The 23274-nt window shown below is 44.9% G+C and overlaps 1 protein-coding gene across 1 annotated transcript in view; it reads left to right on the top strand.

The window, feature by feature from the left end:
• Nucleotides 1-13725: 13725 nt before the first annotated feature.
• Nucleotides 13726-23274, top strand: part of EPHA8 (EPH receptor A8) — a 34642-nt gene continuing 25093 nt past the window's right edge. Inside the window, exons 1-2 of the mRNA XM_042480218.1 lie at nucleotides 13726-14389; nucleotides 22672-22827. Of these exons, the coding sequence (XP_042336152.1) occupies nucleotides 13744-14389; nucleotides 22672-22827 (802 nt within the window). The 5' untranslated portion in view covers nucleotides 13726-13743. The remainder of the gene's footprint in view (nucleotides 14390-22671; nucleotides 22828-23274) is intronic.

The raw sequence follows: 23274 nt of genomic DNA, 5'->3' as shown, positions 1-23274 counted from the left end.
AATGGCAAACCGCCTCTGAACAAATCTTGCTAAGAAAACCCTTAGGGTGGCCATAAGTCAGAAATGACTTGGAGGCACACAATACCGTTTTCTGCCAGAACGTTCTAGTGCGGTGATTCCCAAACTTTGGTCCTTTTAGACTTCAACTCCCAGAAAGCTTAGCTGGTTGTTTGGTTGTTTTTGCTGTGACAGATCAACCCAGATTAAATTATATCCGGAGGATATCGTCCACATTTGGAAGCATGTTCTGTTGAGCGTTCGAATGCACATCCAGTTCCTCTTGTGATTCTTGATCTCATAGTTGATAGGAATATGCAAACCTGATCATTTGTTCAGGTCATTGTCACTGAACATGTTTTTTGTTACTGTCTGGAGTTCCTACAAGGGAAAGAGGAGGCTACCAGCACCAGCTCCAATGTTTTATATGATTCCTACCTAGAGCTGAAATGAAACCACACAGTCTTTTCAGTTCCCCCAAATGCACATAAAGAGCGACAGTTTTGCCCAATTTGGACATACGCTGGAAGCAGAGCAGTCGGCAATCCAATAAAGCGAGCCAAACAAATGTGTCCTCAATCCCAACATCAGCGTCCCTGCATTTGTAAAGTCCAGATGTGAAGCATGTGGGAAGAACAATAACACCCTTCAAGGGGAAGTGGGTAGGATTGTAATTTGGCTGATGGCGAAGCAAATGTCCATCGGTCTCGTGATCCCTAAGGAGAAACCAAACCGGGCCCCTTTCTCTCCCCAGAAAGATCAGCTTTCTAGAGGACATTTGTGCCAAGAGAGAGAAAAGAGCAGCCGAAATTGTTGACAACAGGAGGCTGCTTTTCCAGGCTGTGTGTGTGGCCATCCCTTGGCTAGACAGAGAGGCTTATGCAAGGGTTTATCCACACAATTTGCCTAAGCACCCCCTGCATTCATAGACTTTGAGCAATGCTCCCACAGGCCCCTTCATGGAGCAAACATTGGTTTGCTCAGATCATAATAGAGGGAAGTAGGAAAGCCCAGTGGAGGGATGCTTGACTGCCTGGTTTTGGGAGCGACCATGTTGCCACACGCTCTAGACCTGTGGTTCCCAACCTATGGGTTGGGACCCCTTTGGGAGTCGAACAACCCTTTCACAGGAGTCGCCTAAGACCATCGGAAAACACATATTTGCATGTAGCAATGAAAATAATTTTATGGTTGAGAGTCACCACAACATGGGGAACTGTATTAAAGGGTCGCAGCATCAGGAAGACAGAGAACTGCTGCTCTAGACAGACCTTTGTCAATTTCACTTACAGTAGCAGAAGTGGGGAGAGAAAAAAAGACACCCCCACCCTTCCTTTCCCTTCAGCCCCTTGCCTGCTCTTTCTTTTAAGATGTGCGCTGTAGCACATGAGACACTCTCAAAGCATCCAGTTTGCAAGCAAAGCGCAGTAGGTTGAGAGATCCCACTTCAAGTTCTCCAATTACTTTGTGTTTTTAATTCTTCTCGGCTGCTGTTGCCGTTGTGTTTTGCACTGTAGAAACAGGCCATGGGGTAGAACCCATGTAGAGAGCCAGCGTGGCATAATGGTTTGGATGTTGGACTACAACTCTGGAGACCAGGATTGGATTCCCAGCATGGCCATGGAAACCCACTGGGTGACTTTGGGCAAGTCATACTCTCTCAGTGTCAGGACAAGGCAAGGGCAAACCTCCTCCCCAAGAAAACCCATGGTAGGTTCAATTTAGGAGCGCCATGAATTGGAAACAACTGGGAGTCACACAACAACAACAGAAGTCATGCACATGTTTCCAATAACCATGGATGGCCTGAAAGGGGATGTCAGAATTGTTCCTGATGTTTCAACTGCGGCAGGAGGATGAAACAGGCATGGTTTCCCATCCTTATATCTTTACACAGAGGGATTGAGGAGTGAAGTTGAAGGCTTTCATGGCTGGCATCCATAGTTTTTTGTGGGATGTGGCCATGTTCTAGAAGAGTTTATTCCTGACGTTGCACTAACATTATCTGCAGATGCCAGCCACAGTAAACAGGTTGACTCTTTTAGGCTATTTATTATGTGTGCTCATTGATATCCAAATACAGAGGGCCCTTGGTATCCACTGGGTTTTGGTTCCAGGACCTCCCATGGATAACAAAATCCATGGAAACTCAAGTTCCCTTAAATACAATGGTGTAGTAAAATGGTGTCCCTTATATAAAAGAAAAGGGATACAGTGACTTAGTGGTTAAGATGCTAATTCTGACAATTGGAAGGTTGGCAGTTTCAGGCCTGAATTCTGCATGATAGGATGAGCTCCTGTAGCTAGTCGCAGCCTCTGCCAACCTAGCAGTTCAAAACCATGCAAATGAAAGTAGATAAATAGGTGCCACTGAAGATGCCAGCCACAGATGCTGGTGAAACGTCAGGAATAAACCCTTCTAGAACATGGCCACAGAGCCAAACCCACGAACAAACTATAAATACCACTTTGTTGGGAAGGTAACAGCATTTGGTGCAGTCATGCTGGCTGCATGATCACCGGATTTGTCTTTGGATAACGTTGGCTCTTCGGCTTAGTAATGGAGATGGGCACCACTCCCTACAGTTGCTTATGACTGGACATTCATGTCTAGGGACTACCTTTACTTTTACCTTTTTATATGAAAGAGCAAAATCAAGTTGTACTTCCTCCAAAGTGGTTATTTTGGCACTGTGCAACAGCCATGTCCAGATGTTGGTAGCTGAAATGGAAATTCACATCTGGACCGCTGCACATTGCCTATTGCAGAACAATTTTCCAGATATGCTCATAATCTTAGAGCTGAAAGTGGGGGGAAAGGTCCTGCCATGGATTCCTGAGAGATGGGCATCTGGCTTCTGTTTAAAGATCTCCTAAGACAGAGAGTCTAGCATCCTCTGAGGCATTATATTCTACTGTAAAACAGATGTTACAGTAAAGATGTTCTTCCTAACGTTTGAGTGGAATTGTTTTCCTTGCAATTTGAATCCATTGTTTGTGTTCCGGTTTCTGAAGCAGCAGAAAACTTTGCTCGCTCCATCTTCTATGTCACATCCCTTCAGATATTTAAAGATGGTTATCATGTTACTTCTCAGGCTTCTCTTCTCCATGCCAACCTTGCCCAGCTCCCTAAGCCATTCCTCACGAGGCCTGGTTTTCAGATCTGTTTGCCCTTCTATGGACCTGTTCTGGCTTGTCAATATCCTTCTTGAACATTGATGCTCAGAAGTGGACACAATATTCAAGTTGAGGTCTGTTCAAAGCACAATAATCCCTTGATCTGGACACTATGGTCCTATCAGTGCAGTCTAGAACTGCAATGGCTTTTTTTGGTTCGCCACATCACACTATTGACTTTGTGTGGATTGTGCAATGTTGCTTTCTATACAAGAAGGGCATAATGCTACCATGGTGCATCCCTCATATAGAGCAGCATGTGCACACACAAATACGTATCACTCCAAGATGCAGTTTTAATCTGTGGCCCTCCATAACTATGGCCCTCATAGATTTCACACATGCACATTGCTGTTTATTGCTGTGGAAAAGGCAACTTCCTTTGCAAGGAGGGCATGTGAAGCATTAGAGTCCTTAGAAACGACAAACGCACAAAATCCGTAGACAACAAACTACCATTCCTAGCAGTCCGTAGCATTGAGCCGTGGCAGTTAAAGTGTTGCCAAACCAGATAATTTCTGCAGTGTGGATGTCTCCCTTGACACTCTTGCATCTCTCACACACATTGCTGTTTATGGCTGTGGAAAATGCAAGCTCTCTTGCAAGAAAATGCAACATCCTTTGCAAGATATTGGAAGCATTAGAGCTCTTAAAAAGGACAAGTGCAAGAAATCTGTAGGGCCTTTGTCCTCTTCCCTCTCCACCTGGACAACTGAAGAATACAATCTTCTCCAGAACTGAAGCAGTGCAGAATAGATGAAATGTTAAGGAGAGACGGCAGACCCCCGTCTCTGTGTCAGTGCCCTAGAAAGAAAGCTAAATATGAGATTAGCTGCTTAATGGGCAGGAATCCAGAGGGGTTTTCCCCTCCCCTCCATCAGTGTTTAGCTTGCCCTGAATGATGCAACACTCTTGAGCAGGAATGCTGCCAGGAATTTGTTCAAACAGAACAAGCTGTATACTTTACAGTTCATAAAATCTGTGCTCTCGGATGTGCTGTTGTCGCCTGTCTTTTCTTCCAGGAGCAGGGCAGGACGAAGCGCCCTTATTTTAAGAGACTATAATACTTGTTATCCCCAGGAGAACATGTTCAGTGGATTTGGGGATCTGTGGTCCAAAAAGAAGCCCAGCTCTGCCAAATGCTGCAGGCAGCCTATGTGGCTCTCCTGCTTTTAACCTCAAAATGATGGTGTTTACTCATGTATAAGTCTAGAAATTTAGGCCAAAACTGACCCAAAAGACCTGTATCAACTTATCCATGGGTCAATGTAAGTACTTTATTTTAACTCTTCTTTAAAAGAAGGAACCATTCCCTGGTAAAAAAGCATGAGTATAATCTGTCCTGGAAGCACTGACCTTCTCTATTCTCTCATCCATCCAGCCTTAAGAATAAGCAAATAAGAGTTATGTCTGCTGGAATTTTGTAAGTTCTATTGCATTGTTTTGCTTTGCTTCATCTTTTATATCCTTTGCTATATGCCCCTAAATTTTACCCTCGACTTATGGGCTTTCACTTTGTATTGTCTTGATGTTAAATTTTGTAAACCACTATGATCTCTAAGGAATAGCGGTCTAGAAATAAACTTTCATTCATTCATTCATTCATTCATTCATCCACGGGTCATAGCAAAATCCATAGGTTTGGCCCCAAAACATGCCCTCAACTTATACATGAGGTCGACTTATAGTCAAATAGATATGGTATGTTAAGTCTGTGTCCTAGTCTCTGGAGCAGCAGAAAACAAGCTTGCTCCATCCTCAAGATGGCATCCATTCAATCGTTCAAACATGGCTATCATGTCACCCCTTAACTTTCTCTTTTCCAAGCTAAATGTACCCAGCTCCTTAAACCAGGGCAGTGAAAGTGGTCTCCAACTGGACTACTTCTGCAGTGTGTTTCGGACCTATGAGAGCTCACGCTCCCAACGTCTCCCTTTCAGTGAGTCTCCCATTGCATACTGATTTTCCAGACTAACATGGCTGTCTTTGAACACTTCCAACTGTTAAGGAATGGGACTTGGGCTTTTAGGCCCTTGTCCGCCCCACTTAGTGACGCGCAAATGCAGAATTGCAGACGCAGAGAGTTGGCCGGATTAAAGAAGCTGTGCAGGAGAGTGTTCCAAAGTGTTTTGTTTCCATGGCACGGAGAGGAAGATTGGCCTGGACTTCCTCATTAACTTAAGCAGGACTCCCCGGAGATGCAAGACTTTGGAGCAGGTGACTTTGAATTTCCCCCCCGCCATCCCTTCTGCCCCGTGTGGTCTCCACTTGGGAGATGGTGTCCTCCTGCTTCAATCGGGGGAGCAGAGAGGAGCGGGGGCCGGTGTCATAGCGGTACACCACGGGGCATAATTACCTTGGCTTTCGTGCGCTGACTTCAAACCTGGATTAAATCCCGCGGGAAGTGCGAAACAAATATCAAGGCCTCGACTGAGCTTCTGGAAAGGCAAGATTGCAGGGAATGGGGACACATTGTTATGGAGGGAATTTCATACACATTTGGGGGAAAACTTCCCAACAGATTCATACTTTGGGAGTAGCCCTGGGTCTGTCTTTGCTTCCAATCCAGGAGTGCTAGTGTCTAGTTTAATTTGGTCCATTGATCAGAGGTGCTTCAGAATGGAATCTATTGACCTTTTGTGGGAAGTCGAAGGCTTTCATGGCCGGCATCCATAGTTTTTTGTGGGTTTTTTAGGCTCTATGGCCATGTTCTAGAAGAGTTTATTCCTGATGTTTCACCAGCATCTGTGGCTGGCATCTTCAGAGAATGCTGACATGGAAGAGAGTGGGGTATGTGTTTGTGTGTGTGTACACACACACACACACACACACTGTGTGACCTTGGGTAGGGAGGAGTGATTTCCATGTTAATCTGGCAAAACGCCAGGAATAAACTCTTCTAGAACATGGCCACATAGCCTGAAAAACCCACAAAAATCTATAGATGCTGGCCATGAAAGCCTTCGACTTCACATCTTTATTGATCTGTTTGGAGGACTGTGATGCACTGCCTTTGGAAACTGTTTGGAGACTTTGAGTCATGTTCTGGTCATGGCAATAGCGTCACAACTGTGACTAAATAGCAATCGTGAATAGGAAACTATGGCCTGTTACAGACTGCCAAAATAAAGCTGCTTTGGGTCTCTTTGGAGGTATGCTGTTTAAATGATGCATGCATCCTAAGAATCCGGAAGCTGCACCAAAGCTGCACTCCAGTGCTTAGGAATGGAGTGTGGCTTTGGTGCGACCTCCAAACTCTTAGGACCCATGCATCATTTAAAGAGCATACCTCCAAAGAGACCCAAAGCAGCTTTATTTTGGCAGTCTGTAACAGGCCTATATGCACCTTCAAGTCATTTTCAACTTATGGAACTCTAGATGAAACTATCTTGGGGTTCTCTTGTTCAGAGGAGGTTTGCTGAAAGTGTATGACTTGCCCAAGCGCACCCAGTGGGTTTCATGGCCAAGCAGGGATTCGAACCTTGGTCCCCAGAGTCGTAGGCCAACACTCGAACCACTATGCCATGCTGGCTCTATGTGAGACAGGAGGAAATAGCTACAGATTAATAATTTTAAGCGTTCCTTATTCATGGTTGCCATTTAGGGTGCATCTTTACTGAAGAAATAAAGCAGTTCGGCACTACTTTAACTGCCATGGCTCCATCCAGCAGAATCCTTTGGCTTCTTCCGATGCTTCAGGCTGTTGTTTCATGTGCCATTGTTTGTTTAGTTAAGGAACAACATAACCTCCAACAGTTCACAGATGACAACTAGAACATATGAGGTCAAGCAATATTGGACTGTATGGGGCAGGAGAAACATCATCACAAATGCATCTCTCTCTCTCTCTCTCTCTCTCTGAACATCTATAGGGGCATCAAAGCCAACCATTGGGGAAAAGGTCTATGAGATGTAAGAAGAAAACGGTTCCCTTTCCCTCTCTGGCTGTCTAATGAACATTTTTCTCATGTGTTTTTACAGTGAATTTGCTGGACACCTCCACAGTTATCGGCGACTGGGGCTGGCTCACCTACCCTTCCCATGGGGTAAGTAACGTAACAACATGCAGACATTGTGGTACTACACACAATCTCTGTTTAGACTACCATTAGGGCCAAGATGGGCATTCCTGTAGTGCAAGTCTCCACATGCAGAGTTATGTGTTGACTGTGCGATGCAACCATTGGGTTGAATGGCAGTGTTACACCACTGAATGCATGTGCGACCAGATGCACAACAGCATGGGCAAAGACACACACGTCCCATGCACATCCATACCTATGTGCCCCCATGTGTCTCCATGAATATGTGCGTCCATGCATAATTGTACTGTATGCACCACTATACTGATGCAAATGGGGAACTAATGTGAACATGAACTGCATTGATAGGGAAACGCAGGCATGGACAAGGTTCTGGTCCTTGTGTCTCACAATATACAACCATAATCCTACCACAAGCTAGTATTTGAAAAGGTGGGAAGGAGAGAACAATGTGTAGCAACTGAGGACAAAGGGGGAAAGTGGGGAGAAGTGCCATAAATCTACAGACATCATAAATCATAGAATCATAGAATCATGGAGTTGGAAGAGACCGCAAGGGCCATCCAGTCCAACCCCATTCTGTCATGCAGGAAATCTAAATCTAAAAAATCCACATGAAACTGTCATAATTCATGGACAAGATTTATGGAGTCAAAGAACCCTTCTAATCCCTTTATCAAAGAATCTCAAGGTGATGTGCAATCGAAACCATGATATACAGTATGTTCATGTTTGATTCGTCATAAGCCAGAAACAACCTGAAGGCACACAACGTGTCCTACCGCTAGTGATGGTTAGCTAGTGTTTGAAAACCTTCTTTGGCGGTCTTTAAACAGAGGCTGGATGGCCATCTGTCGAGGATGCTTTGATTGAGAGTTCCTGCATGGCAGAATGGGGTTGGACTGGATCAGGGCCCTTTTTGGGGTCTCTTCCAACTCTTTGATTCTATGAACGACAATGAATTTAATTCTGCTGCAAAAATGGGGGCAGTAAATAGACATCAACAGGGTCTTCTTTGCTTTGGCACCTTGAACTGTGGAATACCCTCCCCTTGGAAACCCAGTATTGGTTTCTTTCCTGCACCAAGCCAAAAAGTGGATTTTTTATTACTGTATAGCCTTTGTTATTAATTAATGTCCAATAGTCTATGTACATGACGTTAAACAGTTGCCATTTCTAAAACGGTTCGAACCGTTGCTACGTTTAACACGTTTTCATTTCGTTCCTTCATGCTTTCAATTTGTAGGTGTTTGAAGGGGTTTCGGTTGGCTGTCATGGCACCTCTCGGTCTTTGATTCTCCAGGGTAAACACAGCCAGATCCCTAAGTAATAGTAAAAGTATTACTCAATGCTTAACAAAAGCAGCATCCTGACCTTGCATTCTCTGGGAAAATCCTGGACGTCAAACTCCAAAAAAGGTTCACTTTCCCAACCCTTTCTCTCTCTCCTTTTCCTTCCTTTCTCTCGCCACGTGGGCCAAGCTTAAGCCACATCCATATCTATTATTTGCATCTTTATCCCTTTATAATCTGGCTATTTTTTTATGGTTAAAAAAAATTAAAAATCTTGTGTTGACTTTAATTTAAACGGTTAGCAACGGACTGAATACAGATGTAATCAAACCCGCTCGCCTGCTGCATTAATTATGATGTCCTCATTTTCATCTTGCTAGGGGACCTTATCTCAATGACATGCAAAGAGAGGAAAGCCGTTCCATTATTATTATTATTATTATTATTATTATTAAAACAATCACAACCGGTGACAGGAACAAGCTGTGACATTTAAAGCTGAAATGGGAACCTACCCAGGGATTCCCAGTTTAGTGCTTTTTTTAGTACACTGAGAGGAACCTCTTTAAACAAATGTGACATTTTTGCTCAACGAATCTCACCGATTAATTGCCAGTCTTTACTGTGATGGTTCAGATTGGAGTCCTATTGAGCTCAATGAGGCTATGGCGCATTACAGACCGCCCAGAAGGAGTGGTCTCGCACCGCTGCCAGTTGCAGCGCGGAGGAGCCGCAGCAGCCAAACCGCGGGGCTCCTCCGCGCTGCAAATAAGAAGTGCCAAAATGGCGCTTCTCTTTGCGGTGCCGATATGACGCCACGAGGTGCCAATGGCGCACTTGCAGCGTCATATGCACCGCACAATGTGCAGAGGCAGCGCGTCCGCTACGTAAAATGGCGGGCCCCGTGTGGAACGGGAGCCGCCATTTTGTACGGACTGGGTCTGTATCAGGGTTAGGGATGTCTGGAAGGGACGCCCCTTTCTAACCCTAATACGGACCCAGTCTGTACTTTATGCCCGTTTGTAACGGGCCTTACTCTTAGGTAGGGAGATAAGGATATATATATGTGGATCGCCATGCTGATGCATACCCGGATCATTGTTCCCATTACGTTTTGGGTTCCCAAAACTCCCAGTGTCATTTTGACACTGTTGTTATTCACACACTCCATTGTTTTTGGCATAAAATGGAGCCACCTCCATTACCTTGAATGATACAGAGCAATCCAAATCGATTCAGTAAGGTATTCACACTGACATAGATAAACATTGACGCGGATCTTTCAGGAAATTGAAGGGGGGAGGAATTGGTAATGAATATTCTGGGTTAAGTGCATTTTTTGGTGAGTGCAATTCGGGCGAGTGTGAACACGAAGGAGATAAACCAGATTCAGCCTTGATTATTTTCGTAGTGTAAATGGGGCCTAAATTTGCATCCTCAATCCCACTACCTTTTAAACTGGATTGCAAATCTGTTTGAACCAATTCAAACAACCCAGGTTCTCACTTAAACCGAATTGCTGAAGTGATTCGGAGAGGAGGGCCATGCGCTAGACCCATTTAACCCATGTCTTTTTGATGCTGATGTTTTCCGCGTCTTTTTAGATAAATCGATTCTGCACAAGTGTGAACCAGATGTGGATCGGAATTGATTTAAATGTGCCCTTTGGCCAATTGGAGCGGGTCCATTTTGAATTGATTCATGCATGAATGTGAAGAAGGCTTATAAGGTGGGCAAAATGTAGCCTTCTAACAGCCTAGCATGCAAGGGGCATTTTCAGTTCTGCCAATTGTTCCACAAACATACCTGTGGATACAAAGCAGTACGATGCCATAGGCCTAGCTTATAATACTATAATCATCTTACAGGATACTAGACTTTCTATTTCACAGACTCCTAGAATCATATATCTGGAAGAGACCTCAAGAGCCAACCGAGTCCAACCTCCTTCTGCCATGCAGGAACTCACAATCAAAGCATTCCTGACAGATGGCCATTCAGCCTCTGCTTATAAACCTCCAAAGAAGGAGACTCCATGACACTCCAAGGGAGCATCTTCCACCGTTGAACAGCTCTTACTGTCAATACGTTATTCTTAATGTTGAGGTGGAATCTCTTTTCTTCTTATTGTTTTCTTGTTCTTTGTTGTTGTTTTTTTGCTCAGGTAACTCATTTTTTGTGCGAAACTCTAGATTTTTGCACAAAACACCCATGCATTTTTAATCCACACAATAATTCCTTTTTGACACTTCGGGACATTCAACAATCGGGATCTTTTTTTTTCTGTAGTGCAAAATGATCAAGCCCACAGAGCGTGCGAGAGAATTCATCTTGCCTCTCCATTCGGTTTTGAACCACGATGTCAAGAACGTTTTCAACGTTTCTCATCGTTGTCCAGACATTGAGAAATTGACATGCCTTGCAAGGTTTTTCATCTCCTGCTCGAAAGTGAGACAACAGACTCCTTTGGTCAAGGCTCCTTGCTTCTGGACCAAAGTAGTTTCATTTCCCTGTATGAAGCAAAATGCATGCGCACAAAGAAGGACAGGCATATTGATCAAAAAGGCACAGGCAAGATGTCCGATCCTGCTTCTCAAAACAAGGCAGCAGCAATGTAAAAGAAGTCATCTGGGCACTTTTTGTGAAATACACACACACAACTTGCTTGCAAGTGCTAAGATGGTTGCCAAGAATGCCTAATAAACCCCCTCGGTATTTGATCGGCAAAGAGGAAATGTTGAGGCTTCTCATTCTTCGGTGCGCAAGGCTTTAACACCTTAGTTCTGAGTTTATGGCAGAGGTCAGATTCTCAGTGATGGATTTCTTAGCTGAATGAATTTCTATTTGCCTGGATGCACTCTGTCATATGTAACCCAAGCATTTAGAGACCGAGAATGCAGCAGGGTACATCCCCATGTTTTAGTGTAAGTCTGAGTTAATAATAATAATAATAATAATAATAATAATAATAATAATAATAATAGCTTTATTTTTACTCCGTCTCTCTGCCAGAAAGACAATCGAGGCAGCTTTCAATTAAAATGAACACATACAATACCCAATATCCCAATTATTCCCTCCCTCCCCTAAAACATCAATTAAACACATTAACTATTAACAGTTTAACATTAGTATTTTTAAAACTAGGGACAATGTCTTTAAAGGACTCTGAACAACATTCAGCATACAGTCAGACCCCCTTATCCATGGATACTTTATCCATGGATTTAACCATCCACAGCTTGAAAACATTATACCTACTGTAGATATAATATATATCCAGATCAAATGCATCTGAGGATGTAGACTTAGGTCTACAAAAGCTCATGCTTCCAAATTCTTTCATTCATTTAGTCTCAAAGATCTACATCCATGAGGTCTATATCTATATCATCTACGTCTATATCTATCTATATAGCTTAATGAATTTTAATTTGCGCGGATGCACTCAGTCTTTGCGCTGAATTTGTTTCACACTGGGACAACCACCAAGACATTTTGTGCAGTTGGTGGAAACCTAAGATTGGACAAGGAGAAAGTGGTCCTTGCCTCATTTGACCAATGATGTGAAATCTTAAGAGGGAGGAATTATTTCTCCAAAACGTCGTCCTGGTGCAGCAAGACAGTCTGAATCACTAGGAGTGAGTAATTGTTACCTGGTTTTCCTCCCACATCCTATCCCATCTGGGACGTGTCCATAGAGGGTGACCAAAATGGTGAAGGGTCTGGAAACCATAAAGCCTTATGAGGAGAGACTTAGGGAGCTGGGGATGTTTCGCCTGGATAAGAGACAGTTAAGAGGTGATATGATAGCCCTGTTTAAGTATTTGAAGGGATGCCATATTGAGGATGGCGCAAGCTTGTTTTCTGCTGCTCCAGAGAATAGGACAGAGCAGTGGATACAAGCTACAGGAAAAGAGATTCTGCCTCAACATTAGGAGGAACATCCTGACAGTAAGAGCTGTTCGACAGTGGAAAATGCTCCTTCGGAGTGCAGTGGAGTCCCCTTCCTTGGAGGTTTTTAAGCAAAGGCTGGATGGCCATCTGTCAGGGATGCTTTGATTGAGATTTCCTGCATGGCAGGATGAGGTTGGATTGGATGGCCCTTGGGGTCTCTTCCAACTCTATGATTCTATTATCTTTCAGACTCTGTTGCCTGGGATAACTACCTTACTTTGTCTAGTGGTTGGCCTGGCTCCAGAAGGTCTGCACAAGTGGTCCGTGGCACTGGAGCGCTGAATCCATTCTGGGTTCTAGTCCAGATTTTACAGGAATTCTCCCAGATGCTGAACCCTAACCCTCAAAGAGGTTCAGCCCCTTGGAGAATTCATTGAAAGTTTAGAGTCTAAACTAGACGAAACCCCAAGGAAGGGTCACTGACCCACTCCAGCAGAAGTCACCAGCTTTTGTCTTCTCTGCTCTTCGTTTTGCCTTCCTGCATCTCTCCTGTCACTAATAAATGTGTTGGGGGAAAAAATCTCTCTGAAGGAGAATTGGCACAGTCCTTGGCCTCAGTGCCCTCTTTTCCTGGCACTTTTTTTTTGCAGGATCACTCTTGCATGCAAGAGAGAGAAGGATGGTTCCTCCCTCCTCCAACCTCACAATCTCAGCAGCTGTGGCTGTGGCGGATTGTGTTGCCTGTAATGAAGAGCAGGTCATCCCCAGAATGTGAACGAAGCCCAGTGTCAAGTCAGTGCAGAGCTGGAATCCTTGGCGTGATCTTGAAACAGACTGCGGGGCAATAAGTATGTGCTGAGTTTCCATCTAAACTTTACAGGAGCTACCTCTGTGGCTGAACTATACCCGCTAAATAGATTCAACACCTTTAAATTTGGACTAGAACCTGGAGTGGTCTCACTCTCTGGGCTGGGAGTCAGTGGGCTTATGGTTTACAGTAAGCCTTCTCCTTGAGATCTTAACAATTAGGTAGTCTCATATAGGGAGCTATGGATTTTTAGATAGCATATAATGAATGAATGCTTGTTGGTTTTGTGTGTATTCAAGTAGTTTACAACATATGGTGACCCTTAGGCAAGCCTATCATAGGGATTTCTTGGCACGTTTCTTCCAAGAGGTTTTGCCATTGCCATCCTCTGAGGCTGAGAGAGTATGACTTGCCCCAGGTCACTTTATATGAATAAACATATTTCATTAAATTAGAGGTGGCATTCAGGTGATTTTACAGCTCTAACTCCGTTCACTTGTTGTCTTGCCAGTGGGACTCCATCAATGAAATGGATGAATTTTTCAACCCGATCCACACCTACCAAGTGTGCAACGTCATGTCCCCGAACCAGAACAACTGGCTGCGGACTAGTTGGGTACAAAGGCATGGGGCACATCGGGTTTATGTGGAGATCCGATTCACCCTAAGGGACTGCAACAGTATGCCAGGGGTACTGGGCACGTGCAAGGAAACGTTCAACCTCTACTACCTCCAGTCCGACCGCGACCTGGGCAGTACCACCCGGGAGAGCCAGTTTGTGAAAATCGACACCATCGCGGCTGACGAGAGTTTCACCAATGTGGACCTGGGCGTCCGGCGGCTCAAACTGAACACAGAGGTACGAGGCGTGGGACCACTGACCAAGCGAGGTTTCTATCTGGCCTTCCAAGACATTGGAGCCTGTATTGCCATTGTCTCCGTCCGTGTCTACTACAAGAAGTGCTCAGCCATGGTGAGGAACTTGGCTTCGTTCTCGGAGGCGGTGACCGGCGCAGATTCCTCCTCGCTTGTGGAGGTCCGGGGCGAGTGTGTAGGGCATGCGGAGGAAAGAGACACCCCCAAAATGTACTGCAGTGCTGAAGGGGAATGGCTGGTGCCCATTGGGAAATGTGTGTGTAGTGCTGGCTATGAGGAGCAGAGAGATTCATGCCGAGGTAAGTCTCACTATGGGTTATTCAAAATAATGATGCACATACACTTATGGGAAAAAGGGAGGAGCCATTGGGGGTTGAGTTATATTACATTGACCTCTCACTCAAGGAAGATGGGAAGTCTGGGCCTTCTACTGTTGTACTTCAACGCTATTCAGAGTGGTGGTCCATATTGTTGTTTTCCGACTTGTGACGACCCTAAGACAAAATTATCATGGACTTTTCTTGGCAATATTTCTTTGGAGGAGGTATGCCATTGCTTTCCCTTGTGGCTGAGAGAGTGTGACTTGCCTAAGGTCACCCAGTGGGTTTCATGGTTGAACTGGGAGTTGAACCCTGGTGTCCAGAGTCATAGCCTAGCACTCAAATCACTATGCGTTGGCCCATAGATCCATGCCAATCCCCCAGATAATTCACTGCCAATCCCTGATGAATTTCCAGGAGAGAAAGAAACCATTTTACCCATTGGGCACAAATTTAGTGCTGGTCTCTGGCACATGAAGGGAATAATAATAAGATCGGGTTAAAATTACCAAGCAATCTCTATTAACTGCCCATTGCATTGTATTCACGAGATACTAAATGAATCTGGTTGTGTCTTTGAATTTGGCTCTTGAACCTGTTGTTCATCCTCATTCGTTTGCTTTGCGGTTGCTGTTGCTGTTGTGTGCCTTCAAGTCATTTCTGACTTATGGCGACCCTAAGGTAATCCTATCACAAGGTTTCTGGGACTAGGACTTGGGGAGTGAGGATTTGATCCCTGGTCTCCAAAGTCCTAGTCTTACACAAACCTGGTATTCATTTGTGATCTCCCTTCCAAATACTAACTAGAACTGATCCTGCTTAGTTTCCAAAATCAGCTGGGATCTGGTGGTGGCTTTAAGGTAGTTAGGGCTAAAATATCAGCCCAGTCTAGAGGCCAAATTGAAAATTCAGTTCCCTTCAGGGCTCCTGTGCACGGAGGGAATCAGTAACAAGAAAGATACTCTATCCACTCCAAACAGAAGTTGCAATGACTGCATTCTCCCGGCACATTGATCGCTTGGCATGCTACCAGTGGCTTCCCCTTCAGCTACGTGTGGCTGGCTCTGCTCCAGCGTTGTCCCCTGGCTTTGTCCACCGGTCGGCCTGGCATTTTCTGTAATCCTGTGTTTTCTTTGGCAGGAAGTTTTGACGGCCAGGAAACACAAAGCCAAAGTCGATAGAAACAAAGTTATCTCCTTAATCCATCACCTCTGAGGGTGGCGGAGCTCCAAGCTCAGCCGAGGAAGGGAGGTTTTTTTTTCCCAGGGAGAACGCAGGATCCGGGAAGACGTTTGGGGTCTGCGACTGTATAAACGGCGATAAGGAGACGGCAGCTGTTCAGAACGCACCACCGTGCGCTGGCCTGGGGCTACATGTGTACAGCAGCTGGCTCACTGGGGTCCTCGCAGGAGGCTTTGTTTGCTTTCCATTCCTTCGCAAACGCTGTTTAGAAAAGCCAAGCTTTGCCTCCGCAAATACCAATAGGTGGCTTTGTTTGTGTTCGGAGAGAATGCAGGAAAGTGGCCTTGACGGCACACAGCGCAAGGTGACCTCTGCCAAAGTCATGCAGGGAAGGAGTGAAGAGAGTTGGCCACACTTTGGGAAGGGATGCCCCTTGAAGGAGAGCCAATATGATGTTGTGGTTTGAGTGTCGGACTGGGACACTGGAAGATCCGGGTTCGATCCCAGCTCAGGCATGAAACCCACTGGGTGATCTTGGGCAAATCACACTCTCCAATAAGACCCTAAGATCTTGCTGTGTTTCCACCGCAATTTACTACTGTATGTTGCCTTCAAGTCATTATGGCAACCGAAAGGCTGGCAATATCTGTTCAGATTTGCATTGATCTGAGGCTGAGAGAGTGCAGTTTGACCCAGGCATCCAGTGGGTTTCGATGGCTGAGCGTGGATTTGAACCTGGAGGAAGGGAATGGCGAACCACCTTGTGACAAATCTTGACTACGACTCTGGAGACCAGGGTTCGATTCACCGCTCGGCCATGAAACCCACTGGGTGACCCTGGGCATGTCACACTCTCTCAGCCTGAGAGGGTGGCAATGGCAAACCTCCTCTGAGCAAATCTTGCCAAGAAAATCCCGTGATGGGTTTTACTTTAGGGTTGCCACAAGTCGGAAATGGCTTGAAGGCACACATCAACAACAAGGAGAGCGTCATAAAGCTATATAAAATTCACTTTGGAGAAGAAATGGTTTCCCTCCCTTCCTTTTAATCCGACAACCTGGAGTCGCCCAAATGATGCTTAATGTTGGGGGATTCAGGACAGAGAAAGGGAAGCATCCCTTCACCCGGTGCATAGTTAAACTCATTACAACAAGATGCGGGGATGTTCAGAATCTTAGGCGGCTTTAAGAAGGGATTAGGCAAATCCATGGGGAATATGGCTGTCAGTGGCTACTTGTAATGATGGCTCTATATTACCTTCCATGAAAGAAGCTGCCTGTCTGAATCCAGCCGCTGAGAAAACAGCAACAAGGGGGAGACTATTGTCTGGATGGTTTGCATATGGAATTCCTAGAAAATTAAAATTTGGGCATAATAATAATAATAATAATAATAATAATAATAATAATAGTTTGCACTCAGTTAACTCAGCAAAAGAGGGAGAGGAGCATAGGGTTGGCATCTTGCACTTCCCTGCTGATCCAGGCAAAAGCAAACTGCTGCAAACTCTACTAGTCTGTGCATTCTTCCTCATTAATAACTCATGTCCCAGTTTTTAATCTTTGAAATGTTGGAGGCTGCGCATCGCTGTGCCTTTGGGGATGTCTGTTATTAGAGGAATAGCAATGACACGTTATGCTAGTTTGTGTTTGTATTTGCATTCTTAATTTTGTAGTACTGTAGAGGCCTGGGGCTATAAACGGTAACGTTACGTGTTTTCTGGCTGCAAAAGCTTGATGGCTTCCAATGCAATTTACTATGTTGTTTTTGGGCACCATCAAGTTGTTTCTGATTTAGGATGACCAAAAGGCTACCCTATCATAGGGTTTTCTTGGCAAGATTTAATCAGGTTCGAGGCTGAGAGAGTGAGGCTTGACCCAGGTCACCCGTTGGGTTTCTCTGATTCGAACCCTGGTCTCCAGAACTGTAGTCCAACACCCAAACCACTACACCATGCTATCTCTTCACAGTTTAGCATAGCCAACTCCAAATCTACATTGGGGTAAATGCATTGATACAAATATTCCCTTTCCGCATATTGATTTCAATCCAGTTGTTAGCTCCAGCAAAAGCACACCTATTCTTTCAACTGCTGGATGGCAAAGAAGCACTTATTTATAGAACCACAGAACTGGAAGGAACAACAAGAGGCATCTAGTCAACCCCTTGCCATGCAGGAATACACAGCTAAATGTTGTTAACTTAATAGGTCTACTTACGTTGGGGTTAAGCCTGGTATCCATGGCAGGGATTTACCATTTGTGGCTCTCCAGATAGTATGGCCTAGTGGTTGGAGTGCAGGGCTACAACTCTGAAGACCAGGGTTTGATTCCCAGCTCAGCCATAAAACCCACTTGGATGAGTCACACACTCTCAGCTTCAGGGGAAGGCAATGGCAAAGCTCCTCTAAACAAATCTTGCCAAGAAAACCCTATGACATGTTCGCCTTAGGGTTGCCATAGGTCGGAAATGACCGGAAGGCACACAACAACAACAGCAACAAAGATGTACTAGCTGATGGGAGATATAGTCCAGCGATATCAGAAGGGCTCCAAGTTAGACACTCCTAGGCCTGATTCCTACTATCTTTTAAACCGGATTGCAAATTAGTTTGAACCGGTTCAAAGGACCCTGGTTCCCACTTGAACTGAATCACTGAAGTGATACGGCGAGGGGGGGGTATGCGCTAGACCCATTTAACCTGTGTCTTATTGGATAAATCGATCCGGCACAAGCATGAACCACATGTGGATTGGAATCGATTTAAATTTGCCCTTCGGACGGCTGGAGCGGGTCCATTTTGAACCGATTCATTCGTGAATGTGAACCACAGGGGGGAAAATGTGATCGGGGCAAATGTAGTGGGAACCATGCTCTGCTGTCGAATCGATCCATCAATTCGGATTGAAAACCGCTTTTTTTGTAAGTGGGAATGAGATCTTAATTTACTCCTTAAATTTGATTGAGGTTTAATTGGCAAGAGAACAATATTTATCATCCGTCTGACCCATAAATTTTGCTCCTTCCATAGTTTCCCTGCCCGCCAAAGGAAAGACCTAGTAGCATGAGATTTCTAATCCAACTCCGCTGCAATGAAACACTAGCTATTTTAATTGTCAGGTGGCCAGGAATGAGATCCCACCTGCTGAGTAAATTTTTGCTATCTGCCATTGAGACGGATCTAAACCCCACTTTGCAGTCCTCATAATCTCTCCATAAATATCAGAGAGATTCCGATTTCGGCGGAGGAAGAAATTAAATGTGTACCTTGATGGGCGCCTTCCAAGTGTGACTCCAAATTAATTTCCCCATGCTTTTCACAGCCAGACATCTTATTTGTTATGGATGTTTGAACAGTGAGGGATTTATTTATAGCTTTAATATTGATTTAAGGAAGGAGCTCCCCAAACAGGGTGTCTTTCGATGTTTCGCAGAGGGAAAACGCAAACTCCTTTTGCAAACTACTTGTTGCACACTACTTTTGCACACTGAACGGATGCAAGACCAAAACCCTTTGTTCCTGAGAGGAACAAGGAAAGCATAACTCCAGATAGCTTGCTGTTCTTCCATGTGATAGGAGATTCTGGTGTGTGTTTGTGCTTGTTTGTGTGTGTATGGATGAGCCAGTGTTGTAGTGGTCTGAGCGTCGGAGTAGGACTCTGGAGACCAGAGTTCGAGTCTCCACTTGGCCATGGAAACCCAATGGGGCGACTTTGGGCAAGTGGCACCCTCTCAGCCCCAGAAAACCTGTGACAGGGTTGTCTTAGGGACTCCATAAATCAGAAATTATTCGAAGGTACATAATAATAATAATAATAATAATAATAATAATAATAGGATTATACCAAATATATACCACATAATACCACATATATACCATACACACACACAAACCAAAATGTATACCAAAAGACCAAAAAACACATTGGGTTTTCATCTCCTTGAGTTTGTCAAAGTTGAAATGATTCATTAGGAATCTCCATATATATATATATATATATATGGAGATTCCTAATGGCACAAATACATACACAGATATATATGGAGATTCCTAATGGCACATATACATATATGGAGATTCCTAATGGCACATATAAACACACACATATATATGGAGATTCCTAATGGCACATATATACACACACATATATGGAAATTCCTGATGGCACATATACACACACACATATGTGGAGATTCCTGATGGTGCATACACACACACATACACACACACACACACACACACACACGGAGATTCCTGATGGATCAGTTCAACTTTGACAAAAAGGACAATGCTTAGGGACAGAAAAACTCAGGGTAAGTGCTTTGCTCTTAAACACCAGCATTTAAATCCCTCTGTGTTCAGCCATGTTGGGAGGCATTCAATTACAGCTGCCACCTTCTACCTCTGACAAGCGCCTCTCATTTAACAACCATAGCTACATTACGTTCTTCTCCATCTGGCAATAGCTGCACCTATCAGGTTAGGCCAGAATAGATGGATAGAACAGAGGTGGGCATAATGCCATCTGCGGGGTGTGTGTACCCCTGGGATCTCCCTATTTTTGGCCCTGAAACACCCACCCATTTATCACCCCTTTAAAATATCAGTGTGAAACATTTCAAAATCCAGAATTGTCCACATGGGTGTCTGAGAGCATGAGAGAGTAACACCTTTGCTTTCGGGAGGTTCAGCGTACCCACTATGCACAAAAGTATTAAAACTATTGTAGAATATCATTTTAAAAAATACACAAAATTGTATCCTATCTCCAAGAGAGCTCAATATGCATAGGCAGATATTCCAAACCCAGAAAACTCTGAAATCTAAAGCTCTTCTGGTCCCAAGCATTTTGGATAAGGGAAGCTCAGCCTGTATACAAACTTTGGGAGAATTCAAAGATATAGCCATCTTAGTCTGTAGGATCAGTATCACCTTTGAGATTCATTGAAAGAAAGAAGTTGATGGCATGAGCTTTTTGTAGACTTCAGTCTGCTTCCCCAGATGCTTTGCAAACTTTGGGAGTTCATCTTCCTTGCCTGGGTTTGGAAGGGAAACATATATGCAGCCGAAGGGATCTGCAGTGTTGCATCTTAAACAGACTGGATAGAATTAGATGTTTAGAGGCCTGGTTCTGCCACTTGCTACAAGGGGTTCCCTGAACCCATCCAGTAATCGATTGTGATGTTTATCTGTCATGTAGACCATCCACTATATCCATTTATCACCAGTGAAGTGTATAGAACAACAAACCCTCAAAGTATCTTGTTTTGACCACATTCTTGGATACACATGTCCTCGTTTTCACCTGTTGGAGGGTATTTAATAGTGATGTGGGTCAGTTTCTGGTTTCAAAGGAGCTTATTGCATGGCACCTGGAGGAATGGGGACGGAATGGAATGGGATGGAACGGAATGGAGAGGAAACGTTTGTTGGCGCACGGGAGAATGCTGTCGATGCCGCCGGGAATGCCCAAACCATTCCCCAGCCGTTCCCCAGCAGCCAATTTTGAAGGATGATTTTAAACCGTCCTTCAAAATTGGCTGCTGGGGAACGGCTGGGGAACGGTTTGGGGACTTCCGGTGGCATCGGCGGCATTCTCCCATGTGGTAACACACGGTTCCCCCATGTTCCATTCCTTTCCATTCCGTTCCATTCCATTCCTGTTCCTCCAAGTGCTTAAAAGTCTTAGGGAGGCCTGGAAAGGTGGCCAGTTCCAGCTCAGAACAGACAGAGAGGGGGATGAGCACCTCCAGCATTTTGCTGCTCTTCCATGCTCCATTGAACATAGCCTTCACATTCCCCAAGCTGTTTTCATATGCGCGGCATAGCCCCCCAACTCCGAGCCGGTACCCAGCAGAGTGGCTCACTCTTAACTATCATCTCTTTGACAGACAGGCCCGTCTATCATTTCAGCCATCCCACCAGCTTATTAGCAGATGCTCGGCTGTCCCCAGAGGAATGAGGAGGCAGACAAATGGACCAGGCTGCAGATGGCTCAGCCGGGCCCTCCCACTCCATCCTTTGCTTCCGCTGAGATGAAACCTGTCAGGTCCCAAAGCAGGTGGCGGTGGTGGCTGGTTACAGAGATGCATTAGAAGGCCAGGCACAGGGATGTGGAAACCTCTCTTTCTCAGGCGCTTGTGGCATTTCTCTGAATCCCTATGCTTTTGTTGCATTCTGTGAAACCATTATGGGTTTTTCTCCTGCGCGGACACTCTGTTTTTAGGAAGAACTTCTGGTTGATTGAAGTGGTTTGACAGAGGAGCGGAGCAGAGGTTGGGTGGACCTACTCTAGTTGGAACTACAACAGGATTTAGGTGGGTGAGAGAAGGAGGAGGCCCTTGGGCTGGCTTGGTGTCCCCTCTACTAGTGACACGCGGTATGGTCCACACCAGTCGCACTCCCATAGTGACACCATTGGTCAGCTATGATGTTGGACCTGCCAAGTGACTAGGAAGTGGCCTGCTTCAGGTGGCTTAGGGGAACAAAATAGACACAGACATGAATTAGTATATAAATATGTGTTGGTGTATGTGTCCATGTATGCGCTCAGCAGGATATGAGGAAGATGCCAAAAGGAATCTATAAAGGTTGGTAGTATGCTATCTCTCATCCGCACCTTTTTAGGCTGAAGAAGTGAGCCTTGCCCAATTTGTGAACATTATTTCCACCCATTTGCCCTCATTTGTGCCCTTATGTATACAGACTGGGTATCCCTTATCCAGAATTCCAAAATCTGAAGTACTCCAAAATGTAGAACTTTGTGAGCTACAACACACCTAGCGTGTAGATTTGTGAGGCCAGAGAGAGATGTGAGGATCTGTGAAACACACACCCACGATTTAGTCAGTGGAGACACGTACAAATTACAGTCCGTGTTAAAAATGCATTCTGCACATGAGGCAATCACCAAGGGATGTAAGATCCATCTGAGCAAGTGACTGCAGACAGTGTGATGGTTGCAGGGAAGTTCTGTGCCGTTTTGGAGCTAAGCAAGGACCCACAGAACTGGGGGCTAATGGCCTTACCTTAGGGTTTTCTGCCTTCTCATTGATCTCCTTTCTCCTTCTTCTTCTAGCCTGCCAACTGGGATTTTACAAGTCTTCCCCAGGGGACCAGCTGTGCGCCAAGTGCCCTCCCCACAGCTATTCTGAGACCCAGGCTGCACAGGTGTGTCGCTGTGAGAGCAGCTTTTACCGAGCAGCACAGGACCTCCCTTCGGCAGCATGCACACGTATGTACCCCCTCTTCGAAATAGTATATTGCATGTGTTATGCATGTGTGTATGGAAAGCCAAATCATCACCATGGCTCTCTGAGCTGGGGCAATCCTAGGATATCCACAAAGCAATATGCCAGGTTTTTCATAATTCATGGGCAAGGACTCATGCCTTGACTTTGCTTTGCTATCCATGGTCCTGGACACATTTGGAAGAAGATTGAGCCTAAAGCTAATTCAATGTTCTACTGACCTTGGAGACACCACCCTGCATTGGATTCAATAAAAAAGGGGGATTAAGGTTTTCAGTGACAGAATAAAGAAGTAAAGCAGCATTATCTTTTAACGCAGGGGCTGGAACAGGTGTCACGTGAAATCTATCATCTATCTATCTATCTATCTATCTAGAATCAAAAAGTTGGAAGAGACCACAAGGGCCATCCAGTCCAACCCCCTGTCATGC

The sequence above is a fragment of the Sceloporus undulatus genome, chromosome 7, assembly GCF_019175285.1.
Source record: "Sceloporus undulatus isolate JIND9_A2432 ecotype Alabama chromosome 7, SceUnd_v1.1, whole genome shotgun sequence".
Classification (NCBI taxonomy): Eukaryota; Metazoa; Chordata; class Lepidosauria; order Squamata; family Phrynosomatidae; genus Sceloporus; species Sceloporus undulatus.
This window is presented reverse-complemented; position numbering and strand designations above follow the sequence as displayed.